At 38.8% G+C, this 27,022-nt stretch overlaps 1 protein-coding gene across 11 annotated transcripts in view; it reads left to right on the top strand.

The window, feature by feature from the left end:
- Positions 1 to 27,022, top strand: part of JAKMIP1 (janus kinase and microtubule interacting protein 1) — a 224,658-nt gene that overhangs the window by 183,740 nt on the left and 13,896 nt on the right. For 4 of the 11 annotated variants that reach the window (XM_064418695.1, XM_064418688.1, XM_064418689.1 and 1 more), the window contains one exon: positions 8,081 to 8,199. The exons of 6 other annotated variants lie outside the window; for them this stretch is intronic. In XM_064418695.1, coding sequence (XP_064274765.1) covers positions 8,081 to 8,086 — 6 coding nt within the window. In that variant the 3' untranslated portion in view covers positions 8,087 to 8,199. Of the gene's footprint in view, positions 1 to 7,029; positions 7,077 to 8,080; positions 8,200 to 27,022 lie in introns of all 11 variants that reach the window. One more of the 11 variants, XM_064418690.1, reaches the window with a different exon arrangement.

The raw sequence follows: 27,022 nt of genomic DNA, 5'->3' as shown, positions 1-27,022 counted from the left end.
AAGGAACATTAATACTTGGGAACCTCTCTTTTGTGTTGCTCTAGGTTTTTTGGTTTTGGGGGGGTTTTTTGGGTTTTTTTAATGTTCTTCCTGAGGACTTTGTACTTACAGCTTGGATTAACTGTATAGTTTTGTCTTAATTTATGGTCACAAACTCTGGATCCACTGTAAAATATTTAGGTCCCAGTTTATAAATGAACAGGAAATAAAATGAGCATGTATAGCTGAAGCCTTGTTGACCTGGCAGATTCTGTCAAGGCCCCAGGAGATCAGAAGCAGCATTCATCAAGTGAGTTATTGAGCATATGCCAGGTGTAGTGCTAATACTCAGGAGCTTTTGCATGGTAATAAGCCAGATTCATTGTTCTTTATTTGTGAACTGTGCACTCCTCTGCACTTGTGCATGCTTCCTCTTGTGTAGTTTAAAAGAGGACAATGCAGAACAGATGCAGCAGCTTATAAAACAGTATTCAAGCATGGATTCAGCCTGAGCTGGGGGCAGTTCTCTGCAGTGGATTAGTGGCTGCAGCACTGCCATTCTCCTGGGAAATCAGCTAAGCACAAGTGTTTCCTTTAGAGGGCTTCTGACCTCTTTTGTATTGTTCTTCTTAATTTCTGTGCCCTAAGTAAGGTGATATTAAAGCTATTCCTTGTTGGTGTGCCTCCTTGGGAGCTTTGCAGAGTGCACAAGAGGGAAGCGGTTTCTGCTGCTCCGAAATGAAAAGCAATTGCTCAGAGTCCTGCAAGCCCAAGGAAGATGACATGTCAGCTAAGAATGAGTGCTGCTCTCTGCACTGACTGGGAAAAGAATAATGCTATTGTCAAGGCACATCTTTCATTTTAATAAACCATTTTGAAAATAAGGCTTTGCTTTGATTTAAGAGTGGTCCTTGGGGGGAAAAAAATTTTACACTCTAGCATGAAAGCAAATACTCCTTGTCTGTTTTGAAATAAACATACTGTCTTCTCCAGTACTGGGGTACCCTGTAAATTTTATAGATAAATAGGTTATGAGTAAGACAATTGCCTTAGCAGTATTATTAGGAGTAATAACTTCTGTTGTGGATAAATCTGACCCTTTTAAAATGTAAAAACATTCATATGTTATTATTCCAGCCTAGCTTTTCTCTTAGAAGAGGTTGTCCTGTCTGTAAGTTTTATTAGAAATGTCATGATATACCACTTATTATGAATTACTTCTTTTGAGCTCTCAGTTGAGCAGAGGTTGTAACAATGCATTGTTTTGCATGTCTCAGCTGCATACTCTGGAAGCTTAATACTGAGGGCTTTTTCCCACTTCAGAATGATTGTTTTGGGACTAATTACCAAGTCACTGAGTTGTACAAAATATCTGACACTGCTTGTTGAATTCCTCCTTGATTATCAGTAGTCATGGAGCTGTGGGATCCTTTGTATTTTTGGATTGCTGCACCTGAACCCAGTGTTATCTGTTAGTGACCACACCATTAAAAAAATCAACTTCTAATTTATTGCCTAATTTATAGGCCCACTTGATCGATCTATGACACAGTTGAACTCATGTTCAATGATTAATGTGAAATAAAAGCTAGTGTTACATGGCCCAGTTAGATTAGATGCTCTTGATCTAGTCCTGTCAGGCAGCCACAGCTGTTAAACATTTTATGTCCTCATATAAAACTGTACTTGTGCTGCTGTCACTTTTCAGGCTAAAAGAAGATCATATTATAATTAAATAGCCAGAGCTTATATAAGAGAATAGGGTAATTATCTATATATAATCATAAATTTATAGGAGGACATGCTTAAATAAATATTATTTTTACCACATAAAATGCTACAGAAATTTTTCAAAGTCATAAGAAAAAATTAGGAGTTCAGATTTTATTACCTTTCTTTTTAGGTGGTAGCAGATTCCTCTTATGTCCTTGAAAATGCCCCCTAAAATATTGAATTTGATTATACATGCCCTACGTAATCATTTAGGGTCAAAGATGAGGGTTCTTTGTGATTTTTAAATTTAGGTTTTATTCAATGCAAATTCACAGTTGAAGTATTTACCCTTTGGACAGTATAAATGAAGGCAGCAGAAGAACCTCAGTGTGGTTTCACTGGGACTTGGTGGAACACTTGGTCTTCCCCTTTTTAAAACCTGGCAAGTGACGGGGCTGCTGAAGGGGCATTTCATCACCCTGGGCATCTGAAAGTGGCTGCAGATCCAACTGCAGCCAGGACAGTGTGGGCTTAATGGGAATTAAAAGATTCCACAGATCTTAAAGGAATGTTCTCATTAGGAAGGACACTTTTCTTCTCACCCTTCTTGTGTGTCAAGATCAATGTCCCATCAGGGAAACCTTCAATACAGAGTATTTTGAACGAGCATATGATAAATAATATTCTTTTTACTATATTTGGGCTGCAGGAAAAATAATTTTCCTGGTGTAATGAGTGATAAGTAGAACAAAGGTCATTTGGGAATAAAATGTAGCTGTTTGATCCATTTGATAATTTCCATCTGGATGGCATTTTCCTCCCTTAGTAAGGGGAAAGGGAGCTGCCTATTTCTAGGCAATCTGTTGAGTTTCTTTCACAGAAAAGGACAGTTTAGCTTTTCCCTCCATATGGACATATATTATTACATTTACAAACATGTTGTTAACCTTTCTTTTTTTTTTTTTTAGATCTCTAAGAAGCCTTAATTCCTAGGTGGGCTGGGATGTGGGTCAAATATTCTTGGGGTTTTTTGTTTGTTTTTTTTTCTCCAGAAATCAGTAAGAAAGGGGAAAGACTCCCATTATTCTGTATAGATAGGTACTAGTTAATTTACTAAACCAAAAGAAACCTTGCTTGGTGGAGCAGAAAGCAAGTGAGCTGTAATGAGACTGGAATTGTCATTGTTCCTCTGGGCCTGACCGTGCTGGAGGAATGGAAGTCTGCAAGCGTGACTCCAGGCTATTGTGTCATCCAAGTCTTGTAATCTTGGTCATAAATTTAGCAAGTTCCACCTCAGGATTCTCCCTCTGGAAGAGTGAAGTACTCTAAGCATTGAGAGGATCATTATAATCATAATGTCATCTTGGCTACCCAAAGAGAAGCTGTTTTCTTAGCACAATGAGGTGAGAATGGTTAATGCTGTGGTTTTGTCACTGCCCTGGGACTGCTGGATCTTGTGTATTTCTATAATTTTTTACTAGATTTGATAAAACTCACGTATCAGAGGCAAAACTTCAGAGCTGCTTCCCTCCATCACCCTGGGCAAGCAGACAGGTCTGTACCCTGCTGCCCTGTACCTGCTGCCCCACAGTCATTCCAGCAGGAATCCCTCCCTCCCAAAATGTCATGAGGTGCCCAAGTGCAGTAAGCACATAGACATTGATGCTTTTTTCTTGGAATACTTTTATTTGAAAAGTGATTCTCTGCGTCATATTTTGTTTTGGACACATTAAATATTTTCAACCTTTGGAAAAGTGTACAAATCTCTTTCCAACATCCCTGCAGAAAAAGCAGGAAGGAACATTTGTAGTTTAAGAGGACAGTCCTATTTTCTTCATGAAAAGCAAATGTGGAATTTTTTTTTTCCTTTGCCAAACCCATGTGATGGAATCCTGCAGAAATGGGATATTGTGTCTGCCTGGAGCCAAGGAAATGTGCAAAACTTAGGAAAAGGGTGTGAATCAGTGCCTGGTGGTTTAGGCCCATACCTCCTTCATCCTCTTCTTACTAGTAGACCATTCTCTCTTTTTTATTCTCTCTTTTTTTGGTCTGCTGTGGCTGTGCCCAAACAGCTTGATTGCAAATTCATCCACAGAACAGTTCAGAGTTAAAACCGCCTTCTTTTTGCTGCCACTGATAATCATATGCCACCATCAGCAAAATTGCCACCTGTAATCAGATCTGTAAGAGCACAGATGGCTTCCAAATGCACTAATTCAGTACCAGAGCTGTGATTTTAGCAGCAATTGCTTCTTAGCATTTTGCACCTGGAATTTTTACTAATTTTCATATTTATCAAACAGCTGTAAATTGAGACCTCCAGCTTGCAGGTACTTGTGATCTAAAGAAGTTTGAGGATGATTACACTTCAATTTCAACAGAGGCTTCCCCTGATTCAGTTGAAATTCAGTTTCAGTTAGGGTCTGGTCCTCAGAGGATTTCAGTGCTTTGTCAATCACATATTTAATTGGTGACTTATGGCTTTTGGATTTCAATGCTTTTTTTTTTTTTTAATTTCCCTTGTTCTGTCTGCTTGTTGGTGACCTGAAAAAGAGCAAGCTCTGCCTGCTTATATGGTGGACTTGAAGTGAGTCCAGGCCATAACACTCATGTTTGGGATATGCAATCCAAAAGAGAATTTCTGACTTCCAGAAAGCAGGATTTTTTCCATGTTCTGACCTTTAGCAATCTGCACCAGTGAACAGAGCCATGTCCCAGGCAGCTGGTGGGAAGGCTCTTGCCTCTTTCACAGTCTGCATCTGATGTGGGGAGGGGGGCCCTGGCAGACCTCACCCTCCTGTGCCCCAAAAACAAGGTTTTCCCACTGAGGTGATACAGATCTTCTCTCTGCTGAGAAGTTTGGAAATTTCTTGTGGTTGGAAACAAAGGATTTAGCTGGAAAGAAAGGATTCCATGCTGGCTTGACTGTTTGTCTCCTGGAGTGCTCAATAGCTGTCATGTGACAGGAGGTGATGAGAAAGAGTGTTGGTCAGGTTTCTGAGGCAGTCTCATTATTCATGTAGTCCTCTAGCCACAGGGAAATTATGAAGGATTTAAGGCTAGTGGGCTGAGTTGGGTAGAAGTTTCTTTCCTACTCATTTTAAAAGAGGTGAGGAGGGAGAGGAAAAAGATTTAAGAGAAGGAACAATGGAAACAAGAATCTGTCCAGGAACAGAAGCAGATTCTGGTGGAAAAAAAGATGAAGTTGTGTTGAGGCAGAAGCGTTGAGAGATAAGCAGGCACATGTGTGTTAGGAAGGACAAAATTTACATGTGAATCCTTGTTTCTCAAGTCTGATGGTTATGTTTTATAAATCATACATATACTTAATTCCATAGCACACATTTAATTCTTCAATAAAGCATAGTGAAAGCCAGAAATATTGTGATTTCTGGTGAGAATATGAACAGCTTCATTCAGGAGTGAAAAGCTTTATATACTGCTAAATGACCTATATAATAAAAAATTATAAGAACTGTAATTGCTTGTCTTTCTCCAAACTAGTGTTTGCATTAAGCATTTTCAACAAAATAAGTGAAATAATATACAGGGTGAACCATAGTTCTGGATTGTCTTGTGTATATGTTGCTCATGTAATAATTAAAAGGGAGAAAATCAAGTTTTTATTAGATTTCTTAGAAAGGCATTTGAAGAAGAAAATGTAATGTGATGCATGAGGCTATTCTTCAAAATGGGGAGAAAAGGAGGAAGAGTGGAGCCTCTTTCTGTTTCCCAGAGTTCCAAGAATTCATGGCTGAAACAGTCAATGTTAATATTTTTCATATGAGGCTCAGTCTCACCATGCTGGAGGTGTTTGTCCCTCCACAGCAAACAGCCAGAATTGGGAATATTCAGGTGGATTGGCTCAGATGGTGTTGGCTTCAGGTGGGTTGACTCAGACCTGTCTGAGACCAGGTGCTGAAGGACTTATTGGAGGAGGGTCAGGATGAAGAAACAGATGCTGTCTGGGCTGGAATTCCCATTCATTTTGTTTGGTCACCTGCAGAAACCCTATGACAACGTGTTTGCAGCTGAGAGCCTTGTCATAAGATCAGCTGTGACAAATGCAACACCTGGTTTCCCATCGTGAGAGCTGATGTTGGTTACTTCTGTGTCATTTTTAGTTGCTGCTGTGGATTTCCTTTCTTTTTTTTTCAAAGTATCTTTAAATGAGACAGAAGAAGTGTCTGGTTAGCTAACACAAGTTAAACAGCCAGCTGAAATTTTCTTCCTTTGCCAGAACACTTAGAGCTCTCTTTGTGCACTCTTAAGATTTTATCCAGACAGATCATGGCTTTTTCGGTCCTGGTGATGTCTGACAGTTGGATCTGGTTAATACCTCTGTCCTTAATGAGTTATTAAAGTGAGCAGCATCATTAAAAATTTATTTTAGGCCTTTTCCAGACCTTTTAGTTATGAGACAACAGTGGCTACTGCTGCCAAAAATGGTTTTGCTGTTGCTGAGTTGTGGCAGGACAGGGCTTGTGCACGTTGTGCCTCTGTGGTACCCCACACATGCTGACTCTGTGGCAGGGACATCCTGTGAGCAAATAAATTACAGCATTCAAATCACTCTAAGGCATAGTGTCCTAAAAATTGACTTCATTCTTACTTGCAAATCACCTCCTCATGTGTTTTGCAGGCATACAGTAGAGCACAACTAGTGAAGTCAAATAGCCAGATTGTTGTGCTGTTTCTTAAGCTTAAAGACAGGAAACTTGTTGTGAATAGGATATGCTTATTGTCAGAAAAGGAAGATCCATAAAAAATGAGCCAGCAGCTGAAAGCAGATACCTTGGGGAGGAGATGGGGGCAGCCTGGTTCTCTCCAGGGCTTTCACCATTTTCTGCTCAAGAGTTTCCTGAAGCAGAGTCCGTTTCTATTTGTTCACTGAACTTCGATGGATTTTAAGTTGTCAAGGCTCTCTTGAAGCTGTATAAACTTTTTCCCTCAGCAGTATTCCTTGGAAAGGAGTCCCACCACTTAGTTACATGTTAAGAACCACTTTGTTAGGAACTTGCTACCAGTCAGTGCATCCAGATCTGAAGATGGATTCTTGGGTAAGATTATATCCAGAGAAGAGGAAAACGTTCCTCGTTTTCCTCTTCTCTTGGGTATAATGTTACCCAAGAATCCATCTTCATTATAAAGTTTGCACAATAATCTATCCAACAAACATCTTAGTTTGCTCTTAGCTTTTGGAATCAAATTTCCAAAGTAATTTCATGTCATATATAAGGTAAACATTTTTGAAAAGTCCTAAAACCTCTCTCCTCCAAAATTACAATCTTTATTGTAAATGGAACTTACTAAATTTTTTTTATTTTTTTTTTTAAGAGAGAGTACTCACTGGGCCAATTCCAGACCACAGGAAAATTTTGGAGGTATAACTAATACTGTAACCTGTGTTCCTTGTCATAGGAACATAGGATAAGTATTGGGATAGTGAACTAAATTACAAAATAAACACTTTTTTTTCTTTTTGGTATTTCAGTTAAGTACTTCCATTTGATATACTTTACATTTCTCATGTTCTGTGTCCCGTACAACTGCAAAATATTTTGTACTCTGGAAATCCTCAGTATCACATGTTGTCTTAGGTTACTACAGTCCAGGGCAAAGTAAATAGGAAAATCAGAATGAATCTTTTCTTGTCAGCCCTTTTCAGCTGTGTACACTCAATTAACATCTCGAGGCTTCCTCTTGCCTTTTCACTTGCTACCCATTCTGATAGAACTTTTAAAATCAAAGTCTTAATGTCATTAAGTCACATTTCTACCCCAAATTCTCACTTGTGCTACTGTTGAATATTAAGACAGTCAGCCTTTTCTGCTTGAAGTGTTGTGTTTCTCATATTCCTGCCTTGTGAATTTAGCAGCTATTTATTTCAGATATTGTCTTTTTATTTCATCCTATTCTATTACACCTGCTTCTTTTCATTCACTATTTTGTCTGTTAAGTCCACTTTTATTAAAGTAATTGTGCCACCACATATTTTAATGCAAATTTTATGCAGACTGCCTAGATAATGCTGAAGATGGTGACTGAGATAAGTAATGTTTTGCTAATCTCCAAAATATAGAATGAATAGGGAAAAATCCCAGTGTTGATGAGGAGTGGTTGATACTAGAAAGCTGTGTCCCTGTTGAACCAAAGCATTTAAAGCATTATCTGAAACTGCATTGTAACTGGAATGCTCTATTGGCCAGGGGGGGAACAATTGACTTAATAGCATGAACTCAGATGAAATGTGCTGAACTGGGGACACTGTTAAATTGACTTTCCTCACTGAAACAAAAGCTCCAGTGCCTGCTTTTACACTGTGTCAGTGATTGAGAGAGCTAATGAAAACACTCTTCTTGCTGTATGATTTTTGTTTTCTCTCCAGGGATGAGTTTACCTTGGTTCAATCTGTATTATTTAACAGTGGAGAGAGGCATCCTGATGTTCAATTCAGAGATGAGGATGAACTAGGATGTTGCAATAACTTACAATGCAGAATGCAAGGTAGGCTCAATAAAAATGAACATTTAAAGTTTTATCTCAACAGGAAATAAGTTTTATTTAAATTTCATGCTTTTTTTTTCTTAGTTTCACTTAGAGAAAACCTTCTATGGTAATTTTTAGGAGTGTTAAATTTCAAATAAGCACATTGATCTTGAAACACACAATAAAGTCAATAGAACCATTTCTGGTGACAAATGCACATCTGTCATTTTCTGCACAATAGTCACTGACATATAATCTATTTTGTTGCCTTACCAAAAAAATGCAGCCAACAAACTAAGTAGAAATATATATCATAATAGTTTTAAAATAAACAACTTAAAATTGGTCTTAATGTAATTATTATATGTTTAGCCGAAATTCCATGTTTATTTATATTTCCTTTTCACTTCAGAAGGCTGAGTTTCTTGCTATCATTGGTTCTGCTCCCTCACTTGGACTTGGCCAGGACTTGGGTTGTGCAATGTTGCTGAGTCAGCCAATTTGTATAAACCATTTACCTGCCTCTGAGCTGTGTAAGGCTTGCTTTGATTGCATTCAAGATTCACACACTCTTAACCTAGCACACTTCACCATGCCCTTGAAATACAGCAGCTTTATCCTTTACTGAGGCACAGAGAGATTAACTCCAAAGTCATTCACAGTCTGTAGCAAAACAGGGTCTCAAAATCCGGTCTGATTCCAAGGGCACTGCACTAAGCACTGGATCCTTTTACATCAAGAAGGAAGAGTTGACACATTTTTAGCCAATATAAATAAATGTATTAAAAGGTGAGATGTCATTTTAATGGGAGGTTGATTTATGTATTAACTAAATACATAAGAATTTATGTCTGGGGAAAGGCAACTTGAGGGGACCTTATCACTCTCTACACCTACCTGAAAGGAGGTTGTAGCCAGATGGGAGATTGTCTCTTCTCCCAGGTAACAAGTGACAGAAGGAGAGGAATGGCCTCAAAATTGCACCAGAGGAGGTTTAGATTGGATATTAGGAAAAATTTCTATGCAGAAAGAGTTGTCAAGGACATGGTGCTCAGGGAAGTGGTGGAGTATGAAGGTATTTTAAAGATGTGACACATAGGAGCACGGTTTGTTTGCTGGTGGACTTGGCAGTGCTGGGTTAATAGTTGAACTTCATGATCTTGAAGGTCTTTTCCAACCTAAATGATTCTGTGATTCGGAATAGATGTAGTGCTCGTGAAAGGTGGCATACTGATTCCCTGGGACATGCAGGAGTCCTATATTCATTAACAGACACAATAACTTGCACTGATCTAGCTACTGAAAGCTTGTATGGACTTGAAAGAGATACTTTTCTATAGAAATTAGAGTTCACAGTCTGTATTTTCATCCTTTGGTTGCCTGAATGCTTAGACCACTAAGCATTCATGGAGGAAGCATGTTACTGGATTCCTTATGAGATTCCAAGTACTTACCTGCTGCTCCATTTTCCCATTGCTCAAATCAGAGTTTCCTCTCTTTCATTGTTGCCTCTGTCTGCCCCGTTATGCCCCTTCCACATTTCACTCCCTCTGGAGACCTGCAATGCTGTTAATCATTTTCCACAGCTCCTGGCAACTGGCTGGACAGGAGACAATGCTTGCTGCAGCTCACTTGGGTCTAGGCATGTGCTCATTTTAACCAACACATCTGTGCTGACTTAGGCAGAATCACTTGACTCTCTTTTTGTTATGAAAATTTAAATGACTTTCTGATTTATTGTTGAAAATGCATTCTATTATCAATATATAAATTTAATACATTCTCTTCTTTATACTACTTTGGTATAGATGCAATATTAAGGGTACTGTTATCTCTAGTTTAAAATTATGTACTCTTTGCAATTCTTCAGCATCTTTCTGTACACATTAATTTTAAATATGTGTCTTTGCTGCCCTTGCCATTACTCTAAACACAGTCCCCATGAGGGTAACATCACTACTCTAGTCATCCTGTCATTTGGGTTTATGCCAGTGTTATCTGAAATTACTTATGGACTTTCAAAGGGATGTTGTTTCCATCTTCTTATCAGGGCCTTGGTCCTGTCTCATTAATGATAATAGTAGTCCCATTTTCTTTATTATTTTACAATAATATGTGGCATTCATACAATAATTCATGGGTTAAGATGTCAGTATAGACATGTGCGTTTAGGAACAGATCTTTAGGCTGTTTAAATGGTTTGTGTTCCATCAGACTAAGATAGTAGTTGAAGAATTTTTTTGCTTGCAGTTGCTGTGTGTTTGTGTCCAGGTTTTTTGCTCAGTGGTTATACTGTGGCATTCAGGAGAATTTTTTGCCAACAGAAATGTCAGTTTCATGTCTGAAGCCCTTGCTCAGTATCAACTAAGAGCTGTTTCTTTGAGCAATCCTTTTGAAATCCACTGCTTCCTGATGATTAAGTTGCACTTTGCTATGTAGAGCTGAAACTAAATCCAAATGATCCAATTTAGCTGCATGGACTGAAGACATACACACCAACTTAAGAGAGAATTTGGATATATGTGCACAGCCCCAAGCAGGGGGGAGCTGGCATGATTATGTGCCACTTCATTTATGCAGTGAACACTGGGTCAAGTCAGAGAGACTCCTTTGGCTTTCTGTAGCACAGGTACAGGCAGACCAAGCTAGAAGCTTCCTGTGAAAGCCTGGAAATGTACCTTTTGTTTGAATTAGCCTGAGAGTTACCTGAATGCTAAAGAGGTTTAATTATTTAAAGATGCTTAAGCAAGTCAGTTACCTAAATATGTGTGTGGGGAGGAGGGAAGAAGAATAATGACTATAGGATTTGGCCTAATATTCTTAGCCTGGGTTTTTCAATTTTTACATATATATTACTGTCTTTGTTTACATATATATTACTTACCTTATAGCCTTTCTGCAATAATTGGTGGATCAGAGAATTGGAATCAGAGAATAAGCTTGAAACCAGATATTAGAAAGCTTTAATAGGGCCATTTCTAGTCGGCCATGTGAATACCACAGCTGTGCTAGGGTCAGAGAGACTGTGATGTTTGTCTCCAAGTCTGACAGGAGATCAGTAAATCTGATAATAAATAATAAAGTAAATGCTATGAAACATAGATCACCCTTTAATAACCAGCTACAACTTCATGACTACCAAAGGTATCTACCTATCCTATATTAAATCATATAAACATGTGCTTTTCACATCACCTTTTTAACTATTTTTGTTTTCTGCCATGGTTATACCCAGATAAGCAACTGTGAAGTCTGCCATGCCATGAGTTCAGCAAGTACTAAGGTAACCCAAGTCTTTGCTGAAAGACATTATTTATTCTATTAATGTTTAATCTGGAGCAACCACTGACCTGCATAATTTGACAGAGATGGGTAAGCTGCTCCCTGAACACCTCTAATGCTCTCATTCTTTCTTCATTTTTTAGAAGGAATGTAAACAAATAAACACCAAATGCTGAATTGTGGAAAAAAGGTGTGAAACAAACCAAAAGTACTTGGTATTACACATATATTTTCTTGTCTGTTTTTCTGAAATTCCTGGGGTCCTCCCCCCAGTGAGCCCCTGCAGGCACCAAGTTACTCATCCTGAGCAGTGGGATGAGGCTTGGTGGGGTTGCCCTTGGTGGTATTTCTCCTGCTCAGCCTTATCCATCTTTTGTGGGCTTTGAATGCTGAGGCAGCTTCTGAGTCTGTTACAGCAGCTCTTTAAGAACATCATTTGCAGTTATTACTCTAAGTACACCAAGATTAGGTTCATTTCTCTGATCTAGATGTAACTCTGGATATTATTTGAAACAAATTCTGTGAAGTCATTATCTGTACTGCTTTGTCTGTGTGTCCTTTTTCCCAGATGTCTTAATCATATGGAATTATTTGATTCAGTCTGTGATCTAAAAATGCTCATTTGTCCCTTTGTTTCTCATGTCAACCCCCTGCATCTGTCCTTGGAAATTCAGCATCATACCTTCTTCCACTGCAGATACTGGTTCCTTTCTCTGTCAACTCTATGTGGGGGTGATACGAGTATGAGAAAAAAAGAGGAAAAACTGTGTAGCTGTGTGGCAGATGGGTTTGTCTTGTCCCTTTGCCCCCAGTCCATCTGATCTCTGCTGCAGGGGTCTCTTCCAGCACCCCACACCAGTGACCTGGGAGCTGCCAATAAAAATTACAACAGGCAAGACCATTTATTTCTATGTCATGTGAAATTCTCACAGATACTAATTGCTCCCTTGCAGGTGCTATGAAGGGAGTAGGATTGTCTCAGGGGCTGTTAAATACAAGCATTTTTATGTCAAGGATATTATTGTATTCTCTCCCATAGGAAAGAGAGAACTTTTTTCAATGCTATTAACACTTAGTTCCCTAAAAGACTGAAATCACAGACTTGAAACCATGATAATGTTTAGCATAAAATAACTAATGTAATTTATAAACAATTTATTGACTTTCACTGAGGTCTTTAGCAGAAGTCCACATGCCAAAGCATTGTGCAGTGCTTTGCCAAAAATATATTTCAGAAATATCTAAAGAAGATAATGAAATCTTTAAATAGTAAAGATTTAAGAAAAGCTGCATTACTTACAAGTGCTCTGACACTCTTTTGTTATAGATTAAAAGAAAACTCAGTGCTATTTCTTTCTCTATTTCATAAACCACATATTACATATATATACTACATAGCACACAAAGTACTGCAATCTCTGCTGCTGCAATCAGGTAAAATTCCTTCCAGGGCAAAGGATCAATGCTCATTTACTAGCTTGGTCTAGCATTGTATCAGAAAATTTGTGCACTGAAAAGTATTGCTAAAAAGGCTGTACAAAACACATTTGTTTTGCCATTAATATTTCTTTTCTTTCCAGGCTGTCTTAGAAAGCTCAGTCTCTCTGTGTCCATTTCAAATCAGTGTTCAGACTGCTGGTGTTTCTGGCTTGCTGTCTGAGAAGACAAATGTCCAGTGCAGTGGTAGGAGAGCAGCCCCATGGTTTGAAGTTCAGTTTTGCTCTGAAGAGCACCAGCCTGTCACCAGCTCTTGCAAGGCAGGAGTTGTGCTCTTCATGGGAAAGTTAATGCCAATGTTCATCCCCACAGCATCTCTGTGCTGAGTCCATGCTCTTGTCTTTGTGGCAAAAGCCTCTTTAATTCAAATATAGGTACATTCTAATACAGAGACACTTTTACACCAGAGAACCCATAAAGGTTCAGTACTACATTCATTTATTGTTACTCAGCAGAAATGTACAAAGTAGTTTAGTGCTTTTTTTTTTTTAACTGAAGCATATGTTTGTGATTGGTGAGTAGATATCATGTATTGGAGAAGAGCAGAGTTTCAGTGCCTCATTAAAACGAAATTCCAAGTGACAGCAGATAGAGTAGGAACTGGGATTAATTGTTAAGTAAAGTGGAAGCTGAGGGTGTTTTGTTTCAGTTTTAAGAATCAAACTTCCTGCCCTAGTTAACTCTGAGATATTTGGATTTGATACAGATTGATAAGGAGATTACTGTAGCTGTGAGATAAAGAGCAACTTCAGATCACCTGTTTAGGACCTGATTTTATTCACTGCAACATGAAAAAATGTTAGTAAGGACACAGTGAAAGAGTACTCAGCTATGGCAAAGTTTGCTTTGAGGATTTAATAAAACTAGTATGTAAAGACTTATGGGTTAGAAATACAGGGAGTTCAAAGTTTGGAACTCTTCTGAAGCTTGATTAAAAAGTTACAATTTCTCTTTCTGAAGAAAGTAAGAGGCAGACATTGTCTTGATGAAGAATGAAGAAAAATGCTGGCCTGCTAGAGAGGGTCTCTGATAAAAAGATTTTAATTAGGTTTTCTATGTTAATCTACATGCCCTTAAAGGCAGGTTCCTGCATGGAGGAAAAGAGTTTTTCACCAAGAATGCCTGTTCTGCAAGGTGTGACAGCTGGGTTTAGGTTTGGCTGGGTGGGGCATTACACAGTGCTGGCTACCCAGAGGTTTCCCTGACATGAGCAGTTCTGTGTTGTACAGATGTTAAAATGCAAGTGGAAATAATAAATTCCTGCTCTTTTGGGCCCCTGCATGCCCAGGCTGACCTCAATAAGAAATTATAATTGTTTAAATGCTGTTACCGGTTCAGTTTTGGAAATGGTTTGTAGTGGTTTTGACAAACCACCAAGCCAGCCCTTCAGCACAGGAGCTGTGGCAGGTCCCTCATCTTGAAATAATAAACATGATATTGTAACATAAGTTCTTAGGTCTAAAGGTGGCTTTTTAACCCAGATCAGAGTGACAAATTTTCATGTGTGAACATGCTTGGTAATGTTCCCTTTTTGCTGTTGTGTCTCCAGGGTGGAGACCTGTCAGTTTTATTTCCCCAGGATATGCCTCCCACATCATGTGTTCCTGCACAGTACATGTCCAAGGGAGGGCAGAGGCTGTGCTGTCCAGTGCCACAAAAATGCAGTCACTCAGCCTGTTGGATGACAAAGACAACACAGATTTACTCATTTGAGATAGAACTTTGTTTGATTTGGGAACTTATTTTTTTTTAACTTTGAAATAAAAAATTGGAAAATCTTGATTTCTGAAAGGATTAGTCTTGATGACAGATAAGAAAAAGTAAAAGGAAATAATCTTGATCTAGAAAAATGAGTGTCTTCCTTGCTTATGCTGTATGTTAGTCAAGGCAAAATAATTTTACTCATCTAAATGACAAAGAAGTGATTCTTACATGTTTATTGCCATACAGTAGATTCTCTATGCTTGCTGGTTTATTTTTAATTAATGCATGTAAAGATTAATTTGAAATTTTTCACACAAAATATTTAGTCCATAGGTAATTCAACAGAAGGAGATTTAATATTTTTAGAACATTTAATATAGCTTAACAACCTACCTTTTCTAACAGAGATATCTTTTGATCTACCTCAGGTATAATGGAAAACTGCCTTGGCAAATACCATACTATAGTCAATAGTAGAGAAAGCTAATGATGAAGAAAACTAGTTGTCTTGGGTAAAATCAAAAATTCTGTAAGTGCTGATGGACACTACTTCTTTTTTTTTTATAAGTAATATTTGACTCACATTCTAATCCCTAAATTGCACTCAGATTACATGTGTTGGCCTGAGTGTTTAGTTTACACTTTTGAAATTAATCCCCTGCTCATTCCTTCTGCTGCAGTATAGATAAAATAGTGCACTAGGCAAAACTAATTTCTTCTAAGTGACTCTGTACTGAAAAATGCTTTCCAGATGCTGATGGTTTTCAGTTCATCAGACCAGACTAAGCTATTCCAAAACCAAGTCCCAAAACTTGTCCAGTGTGTCTACTGAGTCCTTAATACCAGCTTTCTCTTCTCTGTGCTCCTATTGCATTTCATTAATTGCTAAGTTAGACAAAGCACAACATACTAGTGACAATCTTACATTTTTACTGTGCTTTAGCTGGTTTTGTAGTCACTAAAGGTAACTTCAAACACCTCAGTAGGTCAGGCTATATGATGACAATCTTGTTTCCCATGCTCTCTACCAAAATATTTTAAAATTGCCAAAGAAAAAAATTTCCTTTCTCCCAAATATTTGTCACAAAATAGGAAATGCCTTTAAAAGCAGACATTTGTTAAAACACAAAACAAAACAGAATTTCATAACCAGATACTTTTTAGACAGTTGCAAACATATAGTCTTTGATTATCTTTGAGATAATAATACAATCTTGAAACTGTTGTAACTTAAATAAGTTTACATAAAACTTATTTATAAGGCAAATAAGTTTTTTGATACTAACAGTATATTAAATACTTACTTGTGTACTTTTAGTAGCACAGAATAGCTCCTGTTAAAGTCAATAGTGAAATTCAGCTCAGTTAGGCAGGATCAAAGCCTGAAGGAATACACAATTTCCTTCTTACTTGTGATGCTCTTCATAAAACATTCAATTTTCACCCTTTGTGCATAAGTAGAGGCTCCTGAGAGAGAGCTTTGTTCCAGCATCAGGAGAACACTACACTTTCTCTGGTAGCAAAACTCCTTTAATCTGGAGGTGACAAACAGATTAATGGCTTCAATTTGGGCACGCAGAGCCACGTGGATTCTTTAACAAAGGCAGAAAAATGATTGCCTGGGATTTAAGAAAGAAAATATTGACTTTGTTCATGAGTATAAAATATGCATTATTATATAGCTTCAGATATTTTTAACATCACCATAGACATGGGAATGCTCTATACACTACAGTGCCATATCAGCAAAACTGCTTCAGTGTATGTTTAGGGCAATTTCATGAACTTCAATAGCAGAACACAGCTCACTAGAGGTGTAGATAAACTGAGGGGTTGGGCGGGTGTTTAAACATTGGAGTAGTTGTTACATCATTGTTTTTAGAAGAAGATGGTCAAGACACAGAAAGCCTGAGTGATTTCTCCAGCAGTTTCCAAGAAGTCTGGGGATAAGAAAGAAGCTGAACCAAATTTTCTTGTGCTTTAGAGTCCAGATTAGACTCAAGAGTGACCTACAAAATCACCCTAAAATGCAGATGATGTCAACATTGGTATTTGTTGGCACAAATCCTGGTAGATTGAGAAAAAATCCCGTCTTTGTACCACAAGGGGCTTTTACTAAGCATCTTTTTAGATCGATGTTTTGGATAAGATATTTTAGGCTAGTTTTATCCATGAAAGTGAGGGAAACTTTTAACACAAAAATAAAAGTTTCAGTCATCCCTTTGATACATCTATGTATATTTTTCCTTGTCTTTTGTTGTTTTTAGAGACTATTTGACCCTTTTCTGCAAAAGATGAGAAAGACAGGCTAGGATTTTAAGGGAGGTTGCAGAAATGATGCTGATAGAATTTAATTGCTAGCCAGTGAGCTGTCCTCTTTGATAAAACCTTTTCTTAAGTCAATTAAAATAAAAGGTTTAGAACACAGGAGGGTGCAAGGAGGTGAGAAAAAATGATGTATGGTCATATTAGCTGGAGAGGTGTAATATTCATTTGCAAAGACACAAGGGAATGCAATGATGATGGGACAAAAAAAACCCCCTCTCCTCTGTTATGCTAGGAGCATAGGAAGAATTTTCCTTAGTGGTTGATGTCAGTGTTGCAAGAAAATGCAGTTAAGACTTTCTGAAGATTAACTTGTGACGTGTGAGACTGAAACCAAGAAACATTAAATACCATTCAGGCCTCTGTGAAGGTGTGACACACTCAGCACTTTCATAAAACCAGGCCGTTTAATTATAGCTGGGAGGTTAGGGAAGGTGAGTTTTAAAAATCTTAGCCAAAAGCCTTAAAATATCAAAGGGAAGTAAATCTAAAAGTTAGAAGTGTGAAGTTGACATATGGTGCAATGATTCTTGGGTTGGTGTCAATTATGCAGGTTGATTGGAATTAAATAGAACTCTAACAATACTGGGAAAGCAGGTGGATGGACCCAATGTAACCAGCTTCTTCCCTCTGCAGCCTCAGCTGGATGTCTTTGAAATAAGTGTTTCTGTTGGAAAATGGCTGTGGACTAACAAAATTTTTTACTAGATTTGTGAGGGCCTATCTTTCCTATTCTGTCTACAGACTGCAATTGAAACCATGAGAAAGAAAAGGCCAAATGCAGGAGATACAAAAGCTCTTTTTTAGCTAAATCACCAACAGTAAGAAATCAAAGCTAAAAAACCAACAAAACAAAAAAACCCCAAATGCAACTGACCATATGATGATAGAGCTTTCCAGTCCAAGAATCCCTCAAGCTTTCTGCTCTGTGAGACTCCAAGGACAAAACAGGTTCTGCATTCTGTGTCAAGACTGCAGTGATGAAATATTCTTACAGTGGATTTAGTTCATCCCCATCCGTTCTTCCACTGATACTGGTGGAGGTTTTTATAGTGCATGGCTTAGAGGCACTGTACTTTGAAGCTCAGTTCCCCTCCTTCCTGAAAACAGAATAGTCATCCTGCTGCTTTTGGGAGAAGAAGTTGGCTCAGAGAAGAATTATATTAGCATGAAATATTAGAAACTATAAAAATAAAGAAAAAACTTCCTTGAGAGAGAGCAATGAACACTCATTTGCCGTCTCATGGAGACATTTTGTGACTCTGTGGAGAGTGACATATGACTTAGATGCTGCTAAAGTCTCCCTTGAGGGCCCACTGTTTTGTTTCTTTTGCTTGAATGATTACTTAGAATGAGAATTCTTTGCCTGTCCTGCGCCTGAAGCAATTAAAACTGGATAGAACTACTCATGTTTTTGATCTGTGATTGTGTGTGCCCTCTCAGGCAGTTTGTGCAGCATTAATGGAGGAAACACAGAGTAAAACTATTTTTTACTGGAATTCTTACAGGAGCTAATCCTCTATTTTAATGAGAAACCAGAAAAAGAAAAGAAAAAAATTACCTCAGTTCCCCAGTACCTCCCTCCATGCCTAACCTCCTTCATGTCACCATCCTGGTTGTGTGAGGAGGTTTCATCCACCCATGGATTCAGGAGCAATGTCTTCTCTTGTCTACAGAAGAGCTCTCAAGGAAGCATCTAAATGTGTGTTGATCTGTTATGAACTTGTGGCAGACTGCTGGCAAGCAAATCTCTAGTTGAATGAAAGTCATTGACTCTTAAAAATAACCTATCAAGTACAGGAAAATAAAAAGCAAATTGAAGATGTATTTTATGTTGCATTAGCTGGATTACTTGTTCTGAATGTACTTCTTTTTGAAATATTGTGGAGATCTAAATAATCTGCAAATCAAGAACTCTAGTTTCTCCAAGATACTAATAAATTGGCCAACCATAGTATAAAATATACATTAGTCTTAGGACCTCATGAAGAAGTTTAATTGTGTGCTAAACTGAAAACAGAAAATAAACAGCAAGTTTAAATAGTGTTGTCATAATATATTGCATGACATACTCTAGTATTTAGAGATAAGTGTTTTTGGAAAAGGAGAGGAAATGGGATAAATGTAACATCATGAGTAGAGTACATATGAATTTCATAGACTATTAATCTTTAATATTTAGACTTCCTATTTAAGCCTACAAATACATTAATCCAGGCATCAGCTCTTCTCTGCTATCTTGATCATGCAGGTCACAGATGTTGCTATAGTAACCTTGCATTACCAATGCAAAGACAGTGAAGGATCTGGCTATCTAGATAAATAAAATAATTGAGGGGTGCTTGCAACAGCACACTGCTTAATGTAATGCTTAGATCCATTGAATGAGCACTTGGTCCTGCATGGATTAGGGCCTTGCCTTGAGGAGTATGAGAAAGGCTGGCACCTGATGGCAATTTCCTGTGAAACAGGTCAGTAATTAGAGAGATGCTCTTCCCTGGGAAGGCCCAGGATTTGTATCACAGCTGATGTTCACTGGTTCCAGTTGTCAGTCACATTGTCAGAAGACAGACTGCTGTGGATCCTGGGTGTGGAGCCTCCTCTCTGGATACAGGTATTGTTTAGATATTCTGAAAACCAAGAAAAGGTGATTTCTGTGAAGCTGAGGTAAGCCCATGCTGTTGAATGCAGTTGTTGAAGACACAGGCCAGTGCTAGTGGGGATCAGACATTTTGTCTTACAGGAGAAACAACCTGATTACAGAGTGGTTTGTTACAGGCATCATTAAATGCTAGTGCTGGTCTGTCATGGGAACCTGTCTTGATGACAAAGGAATGGGAATTTTCAAGTGAGAAGCAACAAAATTCTGAATCAGGTTTGCCTGTAAGTTAAATATTTCTGATACTTACTCTGTGGGCTTGAGCCTCCAAAGAAGCTTTGCAGTATTTTGGTATGTAGAGAACCCATGTGAACTCTACAGGCAGGAAAATCCTAACCTGTGTACTTTTTTTGTACGGCGAGGAATCTTCCTGTGAGAGTTGTTTGCTTTTACCTTGCCTCTGAGTTTTCAGAGAGCACTTCTTTCTTGCAGGAAATTCTTGTAGGAAGTTTGAGGCTTTTTTGGTTTTTTTTTAGTTAAGTATGGCCACTGGGTTCAAAAGTAGTGCAGGAATGTAGACAAATAGAGGCAGTAGTGAGTGTAGACATCATGGAGTAATGATGATTACTCTATTTTCATTGGAAACCAAGCCTAAAAATACTCCTGTAGCCACAGCTCATCTGTGCTACCAATTGAATTTGCTGGCTAAGCCTCTTGAGCCTAAACCAGTGAAATAAGGGAAGAGTTAAAATTCTGGTCTCCTGTGAGCCTTTGTTCAGCCTTCAGTCCTACAAAGGAAACCTCTCACTGCTTTAGAAGGGTCCCAACTCTTTTCCTTTTTGTCTGGCCCTGAAAAGGCAGATCAGTTTTGCTGCTGGCTTTAGTGAGGCTGTCAGCCCGCTCCTGCCGAGAGGCTGCTGCTGGCCGGGCAGCTTTCTGCAGGGGGAACAAGGCAAAGAAAGATCCTGCATCAGAAATTCCACTTGTGTTGCTTTCCTTGCCTCCTTCCCAGAACAAAGGTGGTTTTGTTTGTGCTCAAGAACCAGCTAAAGAGTTTGGCCGTGAAATGAGCTCTCCTCTGGAGAAAGGGGAAGGGGTGGAACATGTGGCATGCAGCCTCAGACACAGACTTGTGCCCACTCCCTCCTCCAGGTCATGGGCTAGAGATGGCTGTTGCATTAGCTGGTTGTTGTGTTACTTCACACAGCTGCAGAGACAGCAGTTGCTGGTTTGAATCCTTGAAGAAGTAATTTAATAAGTTGGAATAATTTTTTCTTATTCTGTGATGTAGTTAGATAGGACAAAACTTGACCAAAAAAGTGCTTTCCCCTTGTTGGTGGGACACAGGGAATATATGGGTATTTTTAATTTGCTCACATTGGTACTTTTTTCAATTCAGAGTATTTAGTGCTGCCAAAAGTGGGAGAGAAGCAAAGCACTTCCCTTTCAGCTGACACTCACTTAGGCTTCTCAAGGTGGGCATTACTTCAGTAGCCTGCATAATGTTAGACTCATGGAAATAAACATTCCCACAATAGTTCCCACTGGTGTACACTCCAGTGTACACTCTTACAGTGTATAGTGTATCAATCTCTGCTGATAAAATAGGTTCTGCCACTGAAAAGATCTTATCCTTGTTACTTGTTTCTTGTGTAACCAGGGATTTGCAGGATTAGGGAAGTATCCACATTGTTTTTCTTCCTGTCAGAGACTAGAGAGTTTTTTGTGTATTAGTCTTATGAAAATGTAGCCTTGCACCAAGCACTGCTGAGCACATTTCAGGGTTTAGGCTCCAGAGAGAAGAGGATAGATATGGCCCCTACATCCAAGGCACTTGGACACTAAATCAGATGGGTAAATTAATGTCTGACTCTGTGGTTAAATCCCTTGGGCAATGATAGAGGAAGCTAGAATGAATTTGTTTATTTCCTTTTGCTTCTGCAAAAGTGGGTGGTTTACATATTTTGAAGTGAAGATAGAATTTGTGATGCCTCCATAAGAAATGTAGTGAAGTTAGGGTACCTAGAAGTTGCCCAGTGTCATTCTTTATGGGCTTGGTGCCCTTTCTCAGTTTCAGGTCTGTGGAATTTGCAGGATAATCAGCCACATAATCCCAATGACTTGGTATGTTTGAGCAAAGGTGTGGGATACTGAATGTCTGCATAATTAGCTGGGACAATTTACTTCTGGCTTTTTGGCTAAAAATGGCTCAGAGAGCTGACCTTTGAACCTGGTGTCCAATACTGCAAGTTAAATACTGGCTTGGGGATGACTGGAGAGAAAGCACAGTCATTGTGTTCCTCACTGCAGCCTGTGCACAGATGTGAGAAATGGAAGAAGCTGTGGTCTGGGGAGCTGCTTTCCATCAGAGGAACATACCAGTTGGACTAGTTCATCCCAGGGCTGCTGCTGAATCTTCAAAAGACATCACATAAAAATCTATTTATAATGGAGTGAGAAAGGGTGGGAAGAAATAAAGTGTGAACAAACCATTTTATTTAAAAATTAGTTCATGCTTTCAGCAAAGTTCTGGTTTTCCCTGTGAGCTTGCCAACATCCCTTAATTCATATCACTTAGAATAAAATGACTTCTGGGTGTAAGGAAGGTTTGAATTGTCTTTTCTGTATCACTAAATAATGATTGCTTGGGGAGATAGGCAATGCAAATTGAAAATGAATGAGGTATAGCTGGTAATATGTTAGATGCATTATCTCCAACCTGAGACCTTCAGTCAAAAGAGAAGGTCATCTGTAATAGTTAAAGAGCACTGCAGCAGGTACTTGTATTTTAACTTTTCCCTTTTTTTGAGTTGAATTTTCTCCTCATAACCACTGCAACACTCTTCTGAGGAAGCATGTGCCACGGCTTCTTAGATTGCCTAAATTACATTCTTTTGTTGTAGTTTATCAGACAGGTTGCCAAATGACTGATCTTCACTTCTTTTCTGGAAACGTGGGATTCTTCCCTTTGCTTTCTTTTTCTGAAAAATCTCTCTTTCTACAATTTGTATCTGAACAATTCAAACCATGAAAATATTATGCCTCATATTTATGTTCCTGGATTGGAATTGATTTTTTCTTTTCTTATAGATATGTCATTACAGCTTCCCTTAAATTACACTAAGTCAGGCAACAGTGTAGAAGGGGTACTAACTGGTCCCATGAAGTACCCCTTCTGCTTTGCTGAATGGCAGAGGATGTGTTTCTTAAACCTGAGCCTAATTTTTAACATTTAGAAAACAGGGCTGGTATTACTGATGGTAACAGTGAGTAATGTAGTGAATTCTGATCACCTGGGGCAAGATTTACTGGACAAGTGTGCTGGATGGAGAGGAGTATGGCCTGCCTCAAATTCCCCTCCAAATATTCCCAATGAGAACAGCAAACTGAATGCAAGTGGAGACTTCTCTCTCTTGCTGAAGAGAAGTGGGATTGGTTGTAGTGGCTGTCCTTGTAAACCTCCTGGTCTGTCTTCCCATGGAGCAAGAGGGAATCTTTGAAGCCTTGTGTCTCCTGGGGCTACAGCAGCTTGGCACTTCTGAAGTTAGGGCATTAACCATCCACCAATGAAGTGCAATAAGCAACAGTGGGATTTGCTATCTAATTGAACTCTGCTTTTCTTGCTGTTAATTATAGTCCTTGTATGGTTTTTCATGTTTAGCTGTATCATTACGCTTAACAGAATGTTTGTTGTTACCTGCTGTGATTTTGAATAATTCACAGTATTAACATGTAATTAGGGACCATCATAAGTTCTCTCTGGAGAAAACCAAAAGTTGCTTTGCTGATTTTGTGTATTTGAAGATGAGTGAAAAGCAAGTTCTGCCTTCTGTGGTCCTTTATCAGAAATAAAACTTTGAATCGGCCAATAAAATTAAAGTATGCATTGCGAGAGTAGAGTATGCACAGTATATTTGAAATATTTTTATGAAATTACTTGCTAAGCTGGAAATAACCCAAGTAAATCAGCCCTGGACCTCTGTAAACAGCAGTGTGTTGTACTTTCAGTTAATTGTTTCCACAGATGTAGTCAATGACAACATTGTGTTTATCCTGTGGCAGCATTACTGCAGCTCTCAATTTCATTTAGTTTCCTTTTCTTAATGGATGGGTTTACTAAATCTAAAAATAAAATCTTATTTTCCCATCATTACAGGGATTTTCTTACAGGGGTTTTGTGAGTTGCCCTAGAAACAAGAAAACACTGAAGTTAGGTCAGAAAAATAAGTGTCACGCCAGCCATTGTTGTTTCCATTTCTTTGGTTCCGTCATCATACTGGATAAACTGTGTGGCTGAGGAGTCCAGCTGGCAGTTGATGCTGGCAGGTGGCTTCTGAACAAAGATAGGTGTGGCATATTCCTCTTGATGAGAAGAAGGTCAGGGGGAATATTACATGGTGAAAAGTGTCCTTCAGCCTGGCATGTTCTGGAGTCACTGCTCTCTGCCAAAGTCTGTGCTTCATTGCTGTCCCAGGTTTGCAGACTTCACTTAGTCTGTATCAGCCTTACCTTTCACAGTGCAAGGATAAGTCTTTCTGGCTAGCTCCACAGGTAGCTATGAGATATTTTCTCATTTTTCCAAATGATGAAAACTCTGATCCTCTGAAAGTGAAGCAGACCTGTTTAATGTTAATACAAAGGCCATTGCCAAAGGTTAACTGCCTTCTAAAGTACCCAGATTGTTCCCTCCACTCACTACAAGTTCGCAATCTGCTTAATATATGCACAGTCAGGGAGAAGCTGTAAATATAATGCTAAAAGCAGACGCCTGGAACTATTGCTCTTGCTTCTCTTCAGCTTATGCAACTGTTTGCAGTAGCTTGTTGCCAACACAACTGCTGTGTCCTAGTACTTTGGGCTTCATCTTGTAAGTCTCCTGAATATGCTGTTCCCATTACAACACTTTGAACAGATCCATGTGAGGAGGTTTTGCAAGACCAAGTCATTAACTGAAAGCCACAAATACATCACCACCTGCTTAATTCATCAGTCTAAAACTGAGCTAGCTCATGAATTTATGCCAGCTGGAGTCCTGGCTAAAAAAACCCAAAACCCTGGTAACCAAACATTTTGACCGTCAGAAGCCTAGACCTCAAACACAGATAGGTCATTTCACCTCCTCCCCTTGCAAATGACTGAAGTTCGTTCTTTCAGAGATTTTCCAATGAGTCTTGCTGACCTTTCAGCTGCAGCTTTATGTCCATTGATAGCTGTTCTCATCTGCCTATTCCATCTGCAACTGCAGCCATCTCTCTGCAGACAGACCCAGAAAATCTCTGACAATAAATAATATTCTTGCTCCGCAAGTATTTAAATCAATTGACGGTGATGAGGTGATCCAGGAAATTGCTGCTGTCATAAATTCCTGTTTCTGTGCTTGAGGCATAGTGTAATCTCTGATACTTGTCTGCCACTGTTGATCTCCAAGAACCTCTTATAAAATTATGGCCTAATGCTTTAACAAAGTGTAGGTGGGAAGGATGCATTTTATGTAAATTTAGTCAGGAAGTCTTTGAAATTAATTGCTTAAAGTGAGTGGGGAAAGTTGATGGAGTGTGATAGACACACAGAATCTTTTTTTCTGCTTTTAGAATAGACAGTGTTGATTAACTGGGCTTAGTATAGCACTGCATATATTAACTAAGCATCCAGTTGCTCATGGACGAGCGTGCTCTGTGCATGAACTAAACAGGCCATGCTCTGGATGTTATTACAGATGTGGATTTAGGGAGTTTTGGTATTACACTTCTGCAGAAAAAAACATTGGTTTTGGTGAACTTGGTATTAAATTATTATCCTGGCCTAGCGTCAATATTTTATTTGTAAAACTGGAATTAAATGGGAAAAAAAGAGTGTAAAGTCATATCTGCAGAATAGACCATTTATTCTGAAAAGTCTCAGACTTGGGAGTAATGGGAGGGAAATTCTCCTTCACATATGCTCCTCAGCATCAGTACCCCTGAGAGGTGACAAAGCTTGTCTGTCAGTCAGTCTGCTGGTTTATGTGCCAAGTCCTGTCTGGTCTTTCTGGTTTGTGCTTGTTGGATGTGCTGACTTGTCTGTTAGAACAGCCTCTGATCTTTCTTTAGGGCCGTTCTGGACACATCCACCATTCTGCAGGTGTGGGCTGCACTCCTTGTTCCTGGTAGATCACCTTGCATTGTAACCATATTTGCATCTTTATAGAAAGTCAGTGATTTCATTTCCACACTAGCTGGAGGCTAGAGCTACAAGTTAGAATAATGTGCTTGATCTAGACCTGGGATATGCATAGATGTCTACATGTATTTGATAGCTGAATAAAGCACATCACTGTGCCTGCTGCAGTAGGCCAAATTTGCTGTTCTCAAGTATGTATGAGTGTGTCATGGATCTGGGCATGCTTCCTCTCAGCATGAGAGCTGGGCCTTGTGTTCTGTCCCCTGCAAGATACCTTGACCTAGTTTTAATAGAGAGAAGATTTTTACAACATTTGAGATTGGATAGACTATTCCATGCTGTGCCCTCTGGACATACATGTATGAATCCCTGACCACTTCCATGAGCATTTCACTGGGTGACTGGTGGATGTGTGACAAAATGGAAAAGGTCAAAGGAAAAATGCAGAGCAAGAAGCAGCTGCAAGAATATGTGCTGGAGTGAACTCACAAGATAACAAGTTTAAAAGATTATATTAAAATACAACTAATATTAATTAAATCAAAATACCTTATTTCCAGAAACAAAACTAACTTGAATGGATGAGCACTAGTGAATTTAAAAAATAAAAAAAGAAAAAAGAAAAAAAAAGCCTCATGAAAATGATCCAGTGTGTCTGTTTGGAAGCACCCTGTGGGGAACATGTTAATGATTATGGTCTTTGGAAGACTGTGGTTTCCATGGGTCTCCCTTAACAGGAAAAAAAAAAAAAGATGGATATGAGCCTTTGACGAGCAGTGCACAAGGCTAGGTAGCAGTCACAGCATATTGTGCCTTACTTATGTGGGACAGAGAGCCAGCTGCATCACTGTTACATAAGCCTGCTGACCTGCATATGGGGCTTTGTGGTAATAGGAGTTTCAGAAAAATAAATCCTATTCAATTTGGCTTACATGAAGATAGACAATCCAGGTATGTTTACAATGGGAAACTCCACAAAACATGTTATTCCCTAGGGCCTTGTTTTTTAAATTTAAATCAGGAGGGCTCACATACTTGGGACAAAAAGGATAGGAGGCAGTTAATATGATGCAAGGTCAGTCTGCTGACTAATGCTACAGTCTGTATATTTGGGGAATGGGACCACAAGTGGTGTTGTACACCAGCCATAACAGCCTATTATTCAAGTGGTGCAGCATGAAAAAAGTTCGTGCCAATTTGCAGAGGATTTTGATGTATTTGTTTAATTTTGCTATATTCTGTTTTGAAATGAAAATTAGTATTTTTTTCATTCTT

The sequence above is a fragment of the Passer domesticus genome, chromosome 4 (genome assembly GCF_036417665.1).
Source record: "Passer domesticus isolate bPasDom1 chromosome 4, bPasDom1.hap1, whole genome shotgun sequence".
NCBI classification, from domain to species: Eukaryota; Metazoa; Chordata; class Aves; order Passeriformes; family Passeridae; genus Passer; species Passer domesticus.
The sequence above is the reverse complement of the archived record's forward strand: the minus strand, read 5'-3'. Positions and strand labels throughout refer to the sequence as shown.